Source organism: Sceloporus occidentalis, unplaced genomic scaffold (assembly GCF_023333645.1).
Source record: "Sceloporus occidentalis isolate IW3139 unplaced genomic scaffold, rSceOcc1.0.p SCAF_2, whole genome shotgun sequence".
In the NCBI taxonomy this organism is placed as follows: Eukaryota; Metazoa; Chordata; class Lepidosauria; order Squamata; family Phrynosomatidae; genus Sceloporus; species Sceloporus occidentalis.
In genome coordinates, this window is record NW_028316982.1 from 194,637,249 (window position 1) to 194,654,517 (window position 17,269).

Sequence of the window (17,269 nt, forward strand, 5' to 3'; positions counted from 1 at the left end):
ATACACCTCCAAGACGTCTTCCCCTACCCATTTGTATCCCGCCTATGATTCTATAATTCAATCAAGGAAGCTACATGCAAGTCTTGGGTGGGCCTCATGGAGATTTTTCATTCTCAGGGCCCTCATAGGTTCAGTCAACATAAAAACCAACCACGAGAAGTTTTTCTTATGAAAGACCTGGTCCTGGTGGAAATGGAAGCTGCTAGGAATGGTTTGTTAATATGGTTTCAAAACAGTTGTCTGCAATTTTGGGCTTTCCTTGTTGATGTGGCTATAGGGTTTATCATGAGTGTCTGCACCTCAAAACTTGCCACTATTATCATTGATCATCAGCTCTTACTGAGACTTTGGGTTATTAATGTATTGGGTTATTGCACCAAAGGAAAAAGAGCTTCAGAGAACTACGAAGTTGCCCAGTATTTTGGTTGCCTGAATGTGGGTTATATCATGAAGAAGACAACCTTGACAACTTCATATGCAAGAAAGTGCATGTTTCTGTCTTTTAGAATAGACAAACCAAGTTCTCTTTCTACTCCTTTTCCTCTTGCTTATGCTACTCATTATTTAGAATAATTCCCTCTTTCTATGACAGATGCAAATCCCAAAAGATACATTCATAAACAGTATGGGGTAGGGTTAGAGAATTGGCATGGGGTTTAGGAGACCAAGGTCCAAGTTTCCTCTGAATCATGGAATTCATTGGCTGAGTTTGAACTTGAGCCAGTCACTCTCTTGCAGACATACCTCCCTCACAGTGTAGTTGTTGTGAGAAACAAATGGGGAGAAGGAAATCATGAATACTATTTTGAGTGCATTGGAAGAAAGGTGGGATACATAAAAACAGTGAGCTCTTGTTACCCACCGGGGTTTGGTTCCAGAACTCCCCAAATATACCAAAATCCATGAATGCTCCAGTCCCATTATATACAATGGCACAGTAAAATGGTGTCCCTTATTTTAAAATGGCAAAAATCAACGTTTGCTATTTGGAATGTATATTTTCAAAAATATTTTAAAGTTGTGGATGCTTTACTCCATGGATACAGAGGGCTGACTTGAAACTATTTTTTTTCTATGTTGTTTTTAAAGCAGACAAAGGGAGAGAAGCAGATATGCTTCGCTTAGGAGGGGCTGTTCAAATATGATCACTTTTCTGCCTGAATATATGGGAGTTTTCCTATGTAGATATCAATTATATATAGGAAAGAACATGTACAATGCATGTATGCCATGTATGAACAACACATTTGCAATTCTTTTACCATGATCGTTCTTTACTTAATTAAAGGAATTTATATCCCACCTTCCAAACAAATTCCCAAGGCAGCTGGAAATGAGTACACAATTTGGGAAGCTACAGCCAATCATGCCACTAGATTAGTGTTTAAATGATTCTGTATTTTTAAATTGCAGGTTATTTACTTTATTCTTTAAATCAACTGCATCTATTAACATAATAAAGAGAATAAAACATCCATGGCTGGTGTAATGTACTGTGCAGCAATGTTACTTTGGGCACTACCTAAGGCTAGAGAGATCTTATTTGTTTAATAAGTTGCTTATGAATATGCAAATCTGCATCACTGCAACACCTCAGTACTGTCATAATTAATGAGTTGCAAATTAACGTAACAGCAGAAGGGAAATCTATTTAGTGGCAGAATTGTGGTCCGTACCTGATGCAGGGCTGTTGATGGTTCTAGCCATAGGAAATGCCCAGCCATTTTGTAGTTTCTTCCTCCTTTGTCATTACTGCTACTCAATAAGCAATATTATTGGTTTCCAACATGTCTCAATTTTTGAATGAAGTGAGAGAAAAAGAATATCAGTTATTGTTTTGCCTACTGTCTATCCAAGGTGCAGCACTCTATCCTCAAAATAAGTTCAGCGCCTTGGATAGCGCCTTCCAATTTGGGGCTGAAATCTGAAGTGCACTCACTGCTCCCTTTGGGACAGAAACATGAACCAGGCAATGGCCTGGTGAACTTAACAATATATGTGAAAGGGATATAGGAGTCTTAGTACACCAAAGCTGAGTCAACAGTGCGATGTGGCAGCTAAAAAGGTCAATGTGATTCTAGCTTGCATCAATAGTAGTATAGTGTCTAGATCGAGCGAAGTAATAGTGCCACTCCATCCTGCCTTGATCAAGCCTCACACGGAGTATTGTGTCCAGTCCTGGGCACCACAATTCAAGAAGGATGTTGACAAGCTGGAATGACAACCAAAATAGTGAAAGGTCTGGAAATTATGCCCTATAAGGTGTGTGTATAAAGGCATAATAAATGCAAAGCACTTGGGAGGTCCATTTGGGACGTGCACTGAAAAAGTGAGAGCCACTGGCAACCACAGCTAAGAGGTCATTTCCTTCCCACTTTCAGATATTTCAAATATGCCCAAGGGCTCTTGTCCTATGGCCCAAGGCCTGTCAAAATAGGCAACCCCACAAAACAGTAACAACAAATGTGAGGAAAATGACAAGGAGTCTCACACTGAATACAATAAATGTAATGTTTAAAAACAGCTGGCACATTTCTAAGACCAATACTCAATGTTCATGAGCTGAGAGCCTATAAAATACAAAATTTGTGGCCTTTCCAATACCCAACAATGAAACTGTCCTGAGGTGAGTGTTTTTCCTTACTGTGAAGTGTTGCTATAGATAGTAGCCAGCATCTCAAGTACCATGAAGGCCAACAAGATTTGAACAGTAGTCGGAATCAGATCTTAAAAGTTGCCTCTTTGAACTTCATCTCCCAAGATTCCACTAGCCATCTCAACCTGTAACTACCTTGATTGGGGGATTCTGAGAGTTGTAATACTATGATCATTGTTTCTGGATTCGCACATTAGATCCTAGGCACCATTTAGCATTGGCCAGGACCAGCTCCCTCCCTGCTGCTTGGTTCCATAGCCAAATATACTAGCATAGTCATTTGAGAGTTGCAGTTATTGGCTCCCATGTCAGTAGGGCTGTGGATCCACTCCAGACTTTACTCTGAACTTGAAAGCAGCCATTCAGGATACTGTTCCTAGTTGTGGCACAAGTTTCATAATCTTGGAGAATGTTTTTTAAAGTTAGGACTGAAAGTTGCTTACTGATACGGATGCCAACAGACACCACTGGGTAACCAATGTCCAGAAATTTTGTTTGCTATGGCCAAAATATGCATTTATCCAGACTATATAAATCCGTATCTATTTGATACTACAATTCTGCAATACTTATAGTAATAATAACTATCTGTTGCCCCTAGGTTGAGTGAAACCTTACCTTCAGAATACCAGTTACAAGGGAACAGCAGTCCGAGATCTCTTGCCCTTTTGCCAACTTGTGGGCTTCCTAAGAAGCACTTGGTGGTTCACTAGGCAAAACAGGATGCCGAGTAAGGCCTCTGAACTAACCTAGCAACATGCTAATGTTCTAAAATACATGGGAATTTTACCATTGACCTTAAAGGAAGTTTAGAGGGAGTACAAGAATTCTTGTCCCCTTAAAGCACAGTCCTCTATATTTTCACAGAAACATGCCTCTTTCAAGCTAGGTGGGATATTTCCAAGGTGCACATCTTATTATGGACATTGGGTCCAGTACCCTTGGATAATTCATTAAAAATCTAGAACAGTAGTGGCCAATTTTCTCCCCAGACTCCCTTCAGGTTGTGCCTCCTCCACAGCAAGCTCCAATACTTTTTTCCTTTGAAAACCTTTTCAAAATGGCAATAGGAAGTGAAGGTAGCTCTTTTCCTATCACCATTTTGAGAATGCCTGCAGACATAAACAGAGGTACTTGAAAATAATATTAGGCTCAGGGATGCTTATGGGGGTTGAGTGGAAATATTTTCACATTTTTCATATTTTTCACATATTCACATTCATGCTTTCTGGGCAGTTTTAAGGGCAAAAAACATCTGAAAATTACATCAAAAATAGTTAGAATTGTTTTAATTTGGTTGGGGGCTTTGGGGGCATGGTGAAGGATGCAGGGACCACAAAAATGGAATCCAGATGTCTCATGCAGCCTGTATTTTGGCTGTATTTTGCCAAACCTTGGTCTAGAATAAAACCAGAGTGGACTCACTGCAACCACATCACAAAAGCCACCAGCTGCCATTACCCGAAATGAGCTAAACAAGGTTTAGGGACCACACCCTTTTTAAAGTTGAATCACACAGCTTGGAGTCATGATTTGTCATTTGGGAACAAAGAAAAATGTGATCTACGCTGTGGGGCTGTACTAAATACCTGGAGCATCACATTGGAGTTTATCACATGGGAGGAATTTCTCTTAATTTCGAATGAAAAGAAAGTGGGGCCAGAATGCATTCATGTGAATTCGCTAGTTCAGTGAATTTACGTAAATTCGAATTGTGTTCAAACTGACTTCCCATTGCCTGAAAATAGCTTGCCATTGCCCAAAATTGCATGTGGTAGTCTATCACGCAATAACGTGAAACCCCATGATTGCGTTCGGACCGACTTCCCATTGCCTGAAATTGCGTGTGGTAGTCTATCACGCAATAACGTTAAACCCCATGATTGCGTTCGGATTGCCATTGGATTATACTTCCAATTTCCCTTTGTCTGATAACGTCCATTACCCTTGCACTTGTGTTTCAAATCACAGAGGTACACAGTTTTTCAAGCTTAGATCACTTGACTAAGTACAGGCTACAAACCCAAGTACTGCCATTACAATTGTGTAGGGAGAGATCAGAAATTAACGAGATGTATGCTTGCAAATTTCAGGAAAAAATTCAATTCAGATTCAAAAATTCAGGAATTTCGGGGGGGGGGGAACAAGCATGTGCTTTATAGACTATAGCAAAGCATTTGACTGTATAGATCATGAAAAGCTATGGAACACATTCAAGGACATGGGGGTGCCACTACATTTGATAGTCCTGATGAGAAATCTGTACCACTGTAGGTACACAGTAGATGCCACTGTAAGAATTGAATTTGGAGAAACAGAGTGGTTCCCAATTGGTAAAGGGGTCGGGCCAGGCTATCACCCTATTTATTCAGCTTATATGTTGAAAGCATCAAAGAAAAAGCTGAATTAGACTCAGAAAAAGGAGGAGTTAAGACAGAAGGAAGAAACATCAGGTGACACAATAATACTGACAGAAGATATCACAGACTTGGAACACGTACTGAGGAAGGTCAAAGATGAAAGTGCAAAGGCAGAGTTAATGCTGAACATAAATAAAACAAAAGAAATGACACATAAGAAATACATAAATTCAGTCTGGACAATGAGAAAATTGAAATAGTCATAGAATTCCCATACCTAGGATCAAACACTGCAGTCAAGAAATAAGAAGACTAAGAATGGGTAGGGCAGCTATTAAAGAACTAGAAAAGATCCTGAAGAGCAAAGATATGTAACAGAGCACTAAACTCAGAATCGTCCAGGCAATAGTATTCCACATTGCCATGTATGGATGCGAGAGCTGGACAATGAAAGAAGCAGGCAAAGAGAAAATCAATGTATTCAAGATGTGGTGCTGGAGAAGAGTGTTTAGGACACCATGGACAGCCAAAAAGTGAAACAAATGGATCAAACCAGAACTCTCCTTGTAAGCCAAGATGAACAAACTGAGACTGTCGTACTTTGGCCATATAATGAGAAAGCATAGATCAGTAGAAAAAACAATAATGCTAGGGAAGGTAGAGGGTAGGGGGAGGAGGAGAAGACAGCAAGCAAGATGGATGGACTCAATCATGGGTTCACAGACATGGGTTTGCGGGGACTGAGCAGAGCAGTGAAGAACAGGGAATCTTGGAAGTGTCTCATCCACAGGGTTGCCATGAGTCAGGGCCAACTCGTGGGCAGCTAATAATAATTATTATTATTATTGTTATTATTATTATTTATATTCCACTTAATCTCATGGAATCCAAGCAGATTACAGCAGTAAAATAACATACAATTAAAAGAGAAATGCTTTAACTAATAACAACAAATGCTTGCAAAAGTTACCTTTACATCAAAGGTGGGAGTCATGCATCCCTCCAGATAGTATTGGATTGCAAAATGGTGGCCCAGCATTCCTACCATTGGCTATACTGGGTAGGGCTGCTAGGACTTGCAATCCAACATCAACTAGATGGCTACATGATTGCCACCTGTTCATTGACATTTTGGTGTGTTTTTACTCTTATAAAACTCTTCAGAAAAGATTAACTATTCATATTTGAATTAGTGCAGTAACAGATGGGCGTAAAGGGGCGACTCTACACTGCCCTTTTGAATGCCGGATTGGGTCCTCAGCAACTGCAACTGCAGCCCTGATCCGGCGTTTTTCCGGACCAAAAAGAAGCAGCAAAATGCTGTTATTTTTTGGAGGAAAAAAGGCACCCTTTCCACCACCGCAGCAGCTTTTCAGCATTTCTGCAGCACAGCACATGTAAATGCTGTGCCACAAAAATACTGAGACTCCACCTGCTGAGTGGTCAATGGGGCAGCATGATGCTGGTTTGGGGGCAGCATCGGGTCATGCATCATGCATACACCATGCTCCCATGCCACCCCAAAGCCTGAGTTTTTTCCTAGTCTGTTTTGACCCATAATTTTGTTTTCTGCCTTCAAGTCAGCCCCATCTTAGAGGGATCCTATCATATGGCTTTCTCAGCAGGATTATTCACAGGTGGTTTGCCATTGGCTTCTTCTGAATGTATTCTACAGCTTCTCATATTCCCTGGCCAGTCTCTCTTCCAAGTACAACTAGGCCTCACTTTCCTTAGCTTTCAAGATCTGGTGCCTTCAGAGTATTTAGGCAGATTTGAATTAGTGTATGAGGGAGCAATGACTTATATAGTGCTTTAATTCTTGGTCTATAGCATGCATTTTAGTTCTTCAACAGCTACATTAAAATGTGATCCATACACAGGGCCAGGGACCCAGAGGAGAGCCAGTGTTGCATGGTGGTTTGAGTATTGGACTGGAACTCAGGAGAGTTTGATTCACGGTTCAGCCATAAAATCCACTAGATGACCTTGGGCAAGTAATGCTCTTAGCCTCTGGGGAAAGCAATGGCAAACCTCTTCTGAACAAATCATACCAAGGATAGCTTTAGGGCCACCATAATTTGGAAATGGCTTGAAAGCACACAACAACAACAAACACAGTGATGGGAATTAGTTCAAGGCTTAACTTATGAGCAGAATCCTGATCTTATATGCAGGTCTTTAAAACAAAAAAGGGGATATTTCTATGGTCCCCCCTATAATATGCTTTCTCATATAATTTATTCCAGAATTATATGCTGTTAAGATTGACTCCTGAACATTTGATATGTATTAAATTGGCCTTCAACTGCATACTAATGCTGGCTGTCCTGGCAACAGAATACAGTCCCATATTGCTATCAGATAAACAAAGAAGCTCTACATAAAGGGACCCAATATTATTTTTCCACTGGAGCCCATACCCATTCTTGATGGCCTTCCCTGCTGGCAGTTTTATCTAGTAAACTGTCTCAGTGCAGTAGTTTGGTGACAAGATATTTTTAGAAGTCTAAAAATACCCATAATTTTTAATAGCAAATGTCTTTGGCAAGCTAATCTTTCAAGGTACTTAGATCAAAATACCTGCAAGAATGCAATCCAGAAGCACACCAGTATCCCAGTGCACACAAAAAAGGTCTTGGTTGGCATAACACAGAGCTCAGTCCAGCCCTGGATGTGGCCGTGTATATATGCCCAGCTTGTCACACATCTATAGTTATAAACAAGTAGGGGCAGTATGTGATGCACCCACAAATATGGGGATTCACATGTTTGTGCATTTCTACATACATGGAAAGACATGCCAAATGTAGGGCTGAAGGGCGGGGTATAAATACCGTAAATAAATAAATAACCATGACACATTTTGGCCCTTACTTTGCTTGAAGATCATATAAAAGTTATTTTGATATTGTTTTCTCAACTGTTTTATTGCCCTTAAGATTTTTTTTTTGTAAAATATAAATACAAAGGCAGAATTTACTTACAAAGTTAAAACACAGATCTCAAACATAAACACACAATTCAGAAAAAAGATTTAGCTTCTGTACAATTTTAAACAACTTCAACATAGGTTAGTTTTCAATATTTTACAAGGTACAGAAAAAATAGTTCAAAGTCTTCTTTTAAATAAGGGGCATCAAATGTTTAAACATATACATATATATATACATATAAACAATCCAGTTTGCCATGTGAAAACTAAATTTCACATCTCTTAAATTAAGATATAAAATTTCACACAATTAGTCAATGTGCATGGATAGTTTTAATTTATAGTACAGTCTATTGAATTATATTCAATAGCATTTACCTGGCCAAAGCAGGCAACTTTGTAAACAAAAACAAATGATGAAGTGCCTTCCCTAACAATCTCCCAAGCCAAGCCAAGCCAACTACATGACTGTAATCATGTCACCCATAACAGGTGTCTTCTGTATAACCAACGCTTTGAATGAAGCAAAGCCATGTTTCTTTTTTTAAAAAAAAGTCGCAAGTAAAACAAATTTATACCAAAATTTGTGTGCATTTAAAGGAATATTATATATCAATTTGTAAAAACTGAGTGAAGTGTCTAAAAAAATTCTTCTAAAAGTCCACCCAACTAGAATTTATATATATATATATATATATATATATATATTTATAATATATGTATATAAAGGAAACATATCTTATTTTACAGTGTCCTTTCTTTACAGAAACAACTGAATTAAACACATATACATAAAGAAATAACTTCACAGAAAACTATACATTAAGTGGCTTGGAGGTTCACCAATGATTATCAGCATCCTCATCTGGATGTAGCCACTCAAGTGAGGATCCAAGCAAAGACTGCAGCTCATTTGTGAACTCCACCAAGTCCAAGAGTTCCTTGCTTTCTGGATTAAAAGCTTCTAGATCTTTCTGGCAAGAGAACAGCTGGCTCAGTGATACCTGCTTGAAAAATTCTGCCTCTGTGATGCTGATAACTTCCACACTTGGGAAATTGCAGCGAAATATCCTTGGTGACATTTTCAGCCTCTTTGCTACATCAGAGAGCAGTAACCAGTTTCGTGGGCTGTAGGACAAAGTAAAGAAAGAAGATCAAATTACCAACAAGATGACACAATGGTTTCCATCATCATAACTATATCAGTAATAACTGCATTACCAGAATGGCCACATTCCATTTGTAAGATGCATGGCAATAGCTCTACTTTGGGCAAAGAGATTAGAAATAACCTACTATCTATGTGCACATGCATACCCTCCCTTTGGGAGGCCAAGTAGCCAACACTGTAAAGTAAATGTAATTGCTAGTTCCAGCTAGAGTAAACCCATTTAATCAAAGAGATTTAGGTAAGTGTTGACTTGCCACTTAAACAACTAGTTCAATGGGTCAACTATAGTAGGAACTAACAAGTGAATTTGAGAGTCAGTGTGGTGTAGTGGTTTAGTGTTGGACTGACACACTGAACAGCAGTGTTCAAATCCCTGCTTGGCCATGGAAACCTATTGGGTAACCCTGGACAAGTCACACTCTCTCAGCCTCAGATGAAGACAATTGCAAACCCCTCTGAACAAATTTTGCCCTGAAGATCTTGGACAGGATCACCTTATGAAAACTATAAGTCAGAAACAACTTGAAGGCCCACAACAAAATCAAGCAATCTCACATTTGAACCTTTGAAGATCATGAACATAATACTTAAGCACAGTTGGAAATGTTACATTTTTAGACATCTGAATTAGAATTCTCAGAACATCCCCAGGCAGCAGGGTCATGCTTCTGAAGTTGTTCCACAGACAGGAATTAGAAAGTTTAATTTTTAAAAACTCTTTAAGACACAGGACCTAATTGTGTTCTGCACTTAGAACTAAACTAGTACACAGTACATACAAACATGCAGAGAGAGAGAGGGAAGAGATCTGCAGTTTATGGCAGTGGAATACAGAGTGTACCCACAGTTTGTTTTCATGTTTTAAAGGAAACAATGTGCAGGGGGAAAGCTGATTTCTATATTCAATAGAAATAAAATCAGGAGGGAAAATACATTTCTAATAAATCAATATGGAAAAAATAATAGTGAATTTAATACAACAAAAAATCTTGCTGTCACCAGTTATATTGGAATCACAAAACGTAATAATCAACCCAAATGTATATTATATACCTACTAGCAGTTAAAGTCCCATTTTCTCCCCAGTACAAATTATGATGGTTCTTACCCCTGAGAAAGAGACACCTGGATGTTGTAACATGGCAAGAGAGGCACATCTGAAAATTCAAACTCAAAGATATCGCTAAAGCCATCTTCATCCTCATCACTTGGACCAGGTGGATTAGACAGGATGTCAAATCCTGACTCACCTTTTGGCTCTGTTTTTAAAAAAAAAATTAAAAAGAATAAATAAAGAACATTGTGAAGCATACACTGTACTTCTCACTGGACTTTCTTCCATTTCCACCCCAATTGCTCTATACAGAAACTCCCATGCATAATACAAAAAGAGAATGTTTACTTACCGCACACAGAGCTGCCATAAAACTCCCAGTGTAAGCCAGGGTCATCAACACCTCGACCCTGCAGGTCAGTTAAATACTCTAGAGAGAAACAACAACACAAATATCAAGTCAAAACAAAACAAAAAGAATTGGAAAGTTTTCCAGACAGTCTGTCATAAGACTGTCACTATTATTTATAACTGTAAGAAGTTCTGTATGCTAGGTTCTCAAAGAATATGTCGTCAATATTATTGATCATACCACTAGAGATCCCAAATGATATAATCTCTCATTTTCTCTCCAAAATCTTTCTTCTGCTCCATTCTACTTGTCTCTTCTGACCCATTTCCTACCCTTAGCTTTCTCATTCTACATATTTTTGAAACAGGCTATAAACCTTAGATTACTATATTTTTATACACACTTATGTACATTATATATAGTACACAAAATACTTCGTATCTATATTTATATGCATTACATAAGCCTTCCAGCAGTTAAAATCTGTATTAGAGGCCCCTTACTGGGTTCTCCCACCTAAATGTGTAACTTCTCACATCTATGCATGTACCCCTGGCACCTTGATCATTATCTTTGATGTCTCTCTTATTTGACAGGCTTTTAAGGGCATTTAATTTGGCCTATTAGGATATATTGGCGGGATACAAACTGCCGCTTTGCGGCACTTCCCCGCCGCCGCCGTTTGCTCCGTGCGGGAGCTGCAGCAGCCAAACCGCGCGGCTCCTGTGCGGAGCAAAAAAGAAGCTCCATTTCGGAGCTTCTTCTTGCGGCGCACTGATGACGTTGCGAAGCGCCACTGGCGCATTCGCGACGTCATAGGCGCCGCGACACGTCTGGACGCTATGCGTCCAGTACGTAAAGATGGCAGCGCCCATGTGGAAGGGGCGCCGCCATCTTGTACGTATAGGATACATACTAGGGTTACGGGGGTGCGGAAGCACCACCCCTTCCTAACCCTAGTACGTATCCTGTACGTACTATATGGCGGTTTGTATCCCGCCATTGTCTCTCTGATTGTAACTTGTTCTATGGCTCCCAACTATATTTAACTGATTTTAGGGCCCAAACAGACAAGTCAAAATAAAGCTGCTTTGGGTCACTTTGGAAATATGCTATTTAAATGCTGCATGTGCCCTAAGAGGCTGGAAGCAGCAGCAAAGCCACGCTCCAGTCCTAACGACTGGAGTGTAGCTTTGGCACAGCTTCTGGCCTCTTCGGATGTGTGTGTCATTTAAACAGCATATCTCCAAACTGACCCAAAGCAGTTTTATTTTGGCCTGTCTCTTTGAGCCCAATATATTTCTTTTTGCTTTTTCAGGATCAGGCCAGGGAACACCAGAGATCTCCAGGCAGAGCTTGGAAAAATATTTTTGAAAGCCTTAAAGAGCCATTGCTGCCAATGAAAGTTAGAAATACTAAACTAGACAGGCCAATGGTCTGACTCAGTATAAAGCAGCTTCCTTGTAAGTACAATTCTGCCTTATCGCTATAAACTCTCTTTGACACTGCTTTTTGCTCTACCTTGTTCCTCACTTCAAAAGCTGGTTTGACGTATTATAATTTTCCCCTCAGTACTGTTACTAATGTAAAAATAGAATGAATAGCCGAAAAGTGTTAACTTGGAAGCAATTCCCTGGAGTTCAGTGGGTCTTACTCCCTAGTAAATGTGTTTGGAAATATAACCTAAAACCTAATAGCCAATCATTCCATAGCATAGTAGTTAAATGCTCATAATGTCCACTATAAAAAGCCTGCATTTCTGTTAAAAACTAGCCAATTCATTCCCTAAACATTACATCCCTGGTTTTTATTATCATCATCTGGAATGTAATGGAACTTTGGTAGAAAAATTCCAGTGGGAGGGTACCCGTGTTAGTCAACTGCAGAAAAGTCATGTGGCAAATTGAAGACTACAAGCTTTCCCAGGCATGGGTTGTAATCTATGAAGGCTTGTGCCAAAGATGCTACAATATTTTTGTTTTCAGCAAAAAAGCAAACAAACCCAACAACAATACAAATATGCAACACTTTTCATAAGCAAAGAAAGAAAACAATATCACACACCTGTGAGGAATGTTTCCATAAGTTCACTGTGAGTCATTTTCACAATCGTTCTACCTGAGTATGTGGCCAGTGTTGGGTCAGCACCGTAAGACAGTAACAATCGGAGGATTTCCAAGTGGTCATTTTCCACTGCATCATGGACAGGCCTGGAGGTGGGAGAAGAGAGAAACATCTTTGTTTAAAAACCCATCAAACCAAAGAATCATAGAGCTGGAAGAGACCACAAGGGCCTTCTAATCCAACTCCCTGCCATGCAGGAATACACAATCAAAGCACTCCTGACAGATGGCCTTCCAGTCTCTGTTTGAAAACCTCTGGAGAAGCAGACTTCACCACACTCCAAAGCAGCATATTCCAGTGTCAAACAGCTCTTATTGTCACAAGATGTTTTCCCTAATGTTTAGATGGAATCTCTGTTCTTGTAGTTTGAACCTGAAGGAGCAGTAAGCAAGCTTGCACCATCCTCAACATGATACCCTTTCAAATATTTAAACATGGTGGTCACCTTTTAATCTTCACTTATTTAAGCTAAACATATCCAACTCCCTAAGCCACTCTTCATAGGGCATGGCTCCCAGACCATTCACCATTCTGATTGCCCTCCACTGGACACAGTATTCCAGGTGAGGTCTGACAAAAGCAGAATAGATTGGTACTATTGCTTCCATCCATCTAGACACTATACTTCTCCTGATACAGCCTAGAATTGCATTGGTCATTTTAGCTGCTACATCACACTGGTCTACTAAGAATGACAGACTGCAGCAAGACACAGTTTGTTTATTTAGCACAACAAGCATTAGCATTATTTAAACTCTGAAGCAGGATGTATGGCCACTATCCTACCATTTTTAAAGAAGATACTAACTTTAAGAATTAAAGGCCCGTTACAGACCACCTAAAAGCGGTGGTCTGCCGGCGCTGCTGGTTGCTCCGCGAGGGAGCCGCAGCAGCCAAACCGTGCAACTCCCGTGCGGAGCAAATAAGAAGCTCCAAAATGGCGCTTCTTCCCGCGGCGCAGTTATGATGCTGCGAGGCGCCAATCGTGCACTCGCGACGTCAGAAGCGCTGCGCGATGTGCGGACGCTATGCGTCCGACACGTAATAATGGCGGCACCTGTGTGTATAGGGCGCCGTCATTATTACGCCCCCGTCACGTGATAGGGGTGAGGCCAGTGTGGACGCTAGGCCAACCCCTATCACGTGATGGGGGCGCCTCAAGAGCCCATGTGTAACGGGCCAAAGTTAGGCTTGTATGATATATGCATGTTTACAATATACAGTAGACTAGATTAAGTACCATGTTCTTTAAGAGGCAGAAAGTTATTAGCCATTTATCACTAGTATGAGAACTTCAATCAAGTCTCACCCTCTTATTTTCCTTCTGTTTAAATAAACACCATTTTGAACATCATCAAATTCTGTGGAGGTGGCATCTTTGGTGGCAAACGGTGGTGTATTCATGGGTAAACAATAGCTCATACTTTCACTTAAGTGTATTCACCTACACATTTGACTTGTCAAATATTATTCCTCAAAAAAGCTAAATAAATAGGTATCAATATTTTTCCAATCTGTTCTAAAGTTACCGCTTTCACTACATCAAACATCCAAGAATGTGCAAACAGTGTTACATGCCTCCACTCTGCAACTGAAGAGTAAGTAGGTATTATATACATATATTTATTGAAACCCTTACAAACTCCTTCTGACAACTGCAACTGTGAATGATGCTATCTGAAGGTATAATAATTGTGTGATTTGTGTCAATGTATCTGCATGAACATAAATATACACTCACGACTGGGGACAAATAGGTATCAGCTCTTCAGTGTCAGAAACAGGGGTGCAGGAATCAGAAGGCACATTCACCCTGGCTACTACAGTGTCAAAGCGCTTTATCTAAATGATAATTTAAATTGGAATTCTGATACTGAAGTCAAAGAGCATAAAGATTTCAACCATTGATATTTAGATGTCAGTAATCCCCTCAACAAAATGGAATGTATGCACACAGATACACGTGCCTTCCCTTACTCACACACAGAGGACTGGCCCACCCAATGGGTAAATGTAATAATTGCCATAGATTTTCCCTCTGTTAGAGGCATTGGACAGCCACTCTTGATTTACTGTATTTTATTTTCTTCCTAGAGAAAGACTAACTAATGAAATCAAGGTAGAGCAGACAGTTGGAACTACAAAAGCTGGAGTCTGACTGGCTAAGATAACAAGTATATATTTTGCAGTAGGCGCTTAGGTTTCATATGTCCACATAGTAAGAAAATGGGATTTATTATGCTGTAATCAGAACTGCACAACTTTTGATAGCAGCCCACCAGAGACCCAGTAAACATCCTGGTTTGGCTTTTCATCTGGGATAATAGAAACAGAGAATTGTACAGATGTTGGCAGGGCACATGAATGGCAGGGGGCCTGCATTTAGCTTGCTGAGTCTCAATAGTGCACGCCTGCTATGCACAGTGTTTACAACTAGCTTCTATACTTGCCACTGTCTTTTATAAAGCAATTTTTAGAGGAGAAAGGTGGGAAATCAATCAATCAATCAATACAATAAATAAATAAATATTATACTTTTATTTTATAGAAATAAAATTTTTATTTATTTATTTTTTATACTGTCATCAAAAGCAGAAATGCAGGGAATTAAGTAGACAATCTTAATGCCTTAGGAAAAAAGCATTTACCTCAATGCAATGATGTGATGTCATACTTTCCACAAACTTCCCCTGTTATTACACTCAAAAACAGACAGATAAACAGAGCAGAATGCTGCCTGGACAACTTAGATTGGTCACCAGCAAAGAAAAACAGAATTGATCACAAAAACTGAGCATCTCTCTTTTTCTTTGGTATGCATTTCTGGCATTTAGCAGTTCCATTTTATGCCCCTTCCAGAAACAATAACATTTATCCAACAAATCTAAATGACTTAATCTTAACAAGTATCAGCTCCCATTTTGAGCAAGAAAACAGATTTTTCTGCTATATAGGGCACATGGCATGCACACCTGCTCAAGCTCTGCAGAAGGGAGACACACTGAAAATTCCTACTGTGTGCATACAGATTCTGCTGGGAGAAGACTTGGGCTGGACTATCCTTTAAGGCAAAGGCACTGAGAGTCCATTCCTCTCCCACCCTTGTTCACCTCACTGCCTATATAGATCACATCACTTTCAGGACCAGCTGTCTCTCCTATTTAGCTTCCAGCCAGCCTCGCAACCTGCAAAAACTGCTTCCTCTCTCAGCTGTTGCAGGCATCCAGCACAGGAAGCAGCTGCTCTTCAGACCTCAGAGCCCAGCCTCTTTTACGTACACACACACACCCCGTGGCCTACCAAAGTTGCCTGAGTTTCCTGCTCCTCCTGGCAGGCTTCATCTCAGAATAAGACAGCCAGAGGACAATATGATAGCACAAAAATTAGACACAAATGAAAGTTCAAAGAAACCATAGGGAAAGACTACAATAAGGGAAAAATATGAAGTTGGGAGAGGAAGATTTAGACTATAGAATACCACAGCAGCTGTGCTGGCTGTAGGTTTGAGGGACTTGCAGTACCAAAAGGTAACTTTGAAGCTCTGCGTAACTTCACTGAAAAGTGTGTGTGTGTGGGGGGGAATCCTAGCGCTAGCATGCAGCTAGCTAATATTGCATCACAGCAGAGGACCACAGAGCTTTCTGTACCAATTTTAATCTTCAAATAGCTTAAGTTACATAGCTATGTGGGCTCCTTTCATTCACATCAGCAACTAAAGTGTTCAGAAGCCATAAGTATCATATAGGTAAGGGGCAACATCAGCATAAGACAACAGAAGGGTTAAAAAACATTAAACATTCCAAAGCTAAGAGCACAGATGTCATTCACTTAATCTTTTCTAACTTTCCAAAATGAACTACATTCAGGCTTACAAGGAAGTTGGAATCTTTTTATCTAGAAGAAGAAAAACATATAAAGTACATGGCCTAAATACCCTAAAGGCACCAATCCCATCTGATCATAGAGATAAGCAGGGTCTGAGATATTAATTAATTAAATGTCCAAGGCTAGATCCTACCCACAAAGCTCTGCATGTGCGCACACACCTCTGGTCAAATGTAACCTCTTGATTCAGTTGGGTATTCCAAATATCTCAGCATAAGTCGTCCTCACAAGTGGTAACCCAGTAGCAAAAAGCCACTCCAACTCTCCTAAAAATTAGCTAATACAGGATATTGTCTTCCCAAAACAGAAATTCAAGTGCAGCTGACAACAGCAGAACCAGCATTTGAAATGAGCAAGATGACATTTTCATACACTTCTCTTTTAAAGAGAGAAACTAATGAAAAAGAATACATCAAGGAATCCTGGGGTGGTAGTCAAAAGATTATGAAGGGAAGCATGATTTTCACTTCTAGCCTAAATAGTCAGAATTTTCAACATAGTGAATCAATGGTGCTTGCCTAAGTGTTGACCTCCCAAGTTCCTATTGATTCAGTGCATCTACACTGTAGTTGAAACTAAAAACTGGATTTAGGACTGTGTTCAAACTGTGATAACAACAGAAATCCAACCGCCAATTAGACATGCTTAAAGCACATGTTTCAAGGGATTTATACATCCCAAACTGTGAGCTAGAGCCAAAAAACTGACAGAATATAAGACTGTCTGAAATGTTCA

The 17,269-nt window shown here is 39.9% G+C and overlaps 1 protein-coding gene across 9 annotated transcripts in view; it reads right to left on the reverse strand.

Moving 5' to 3' along the window:
* Positions 1–7,991: 7,991 nt before the first annotated feature.
* BCOR (BCL6 corepressor) overlaps positions 7,992–17,269 on the reverse strand; it is a 165,616-nt gene continuing 156,338 nt past the window's right edge. For all 9 annotated transcript variants that reach the window (XM_089511847.1, XM_089511845.1, XM_089511843.1 and 6 more), the window contains 4 exons: positions 12,590–12,735; positions 10,526–10,603; positions 10,228–10,378; positions 7,992–9,076 (listed from right to left, as the gene is read on the reverse strand). In XM_089511847.1, the coding sequence (XP_089367973.1) occupies positions 8,788–9,076; positions 10,228–10,378; positions 10,526–10,603; positions 12,590–12,735 (664 nt within the window). In that variant the 3' untranslated portion in view covers positions 7,992–8,787. The remainder of the gene's footprint in view (positions 9,077–10,227; positions 10,379–10,525; positions 10,604–12,589; positions 12,736–17,269) is intronic.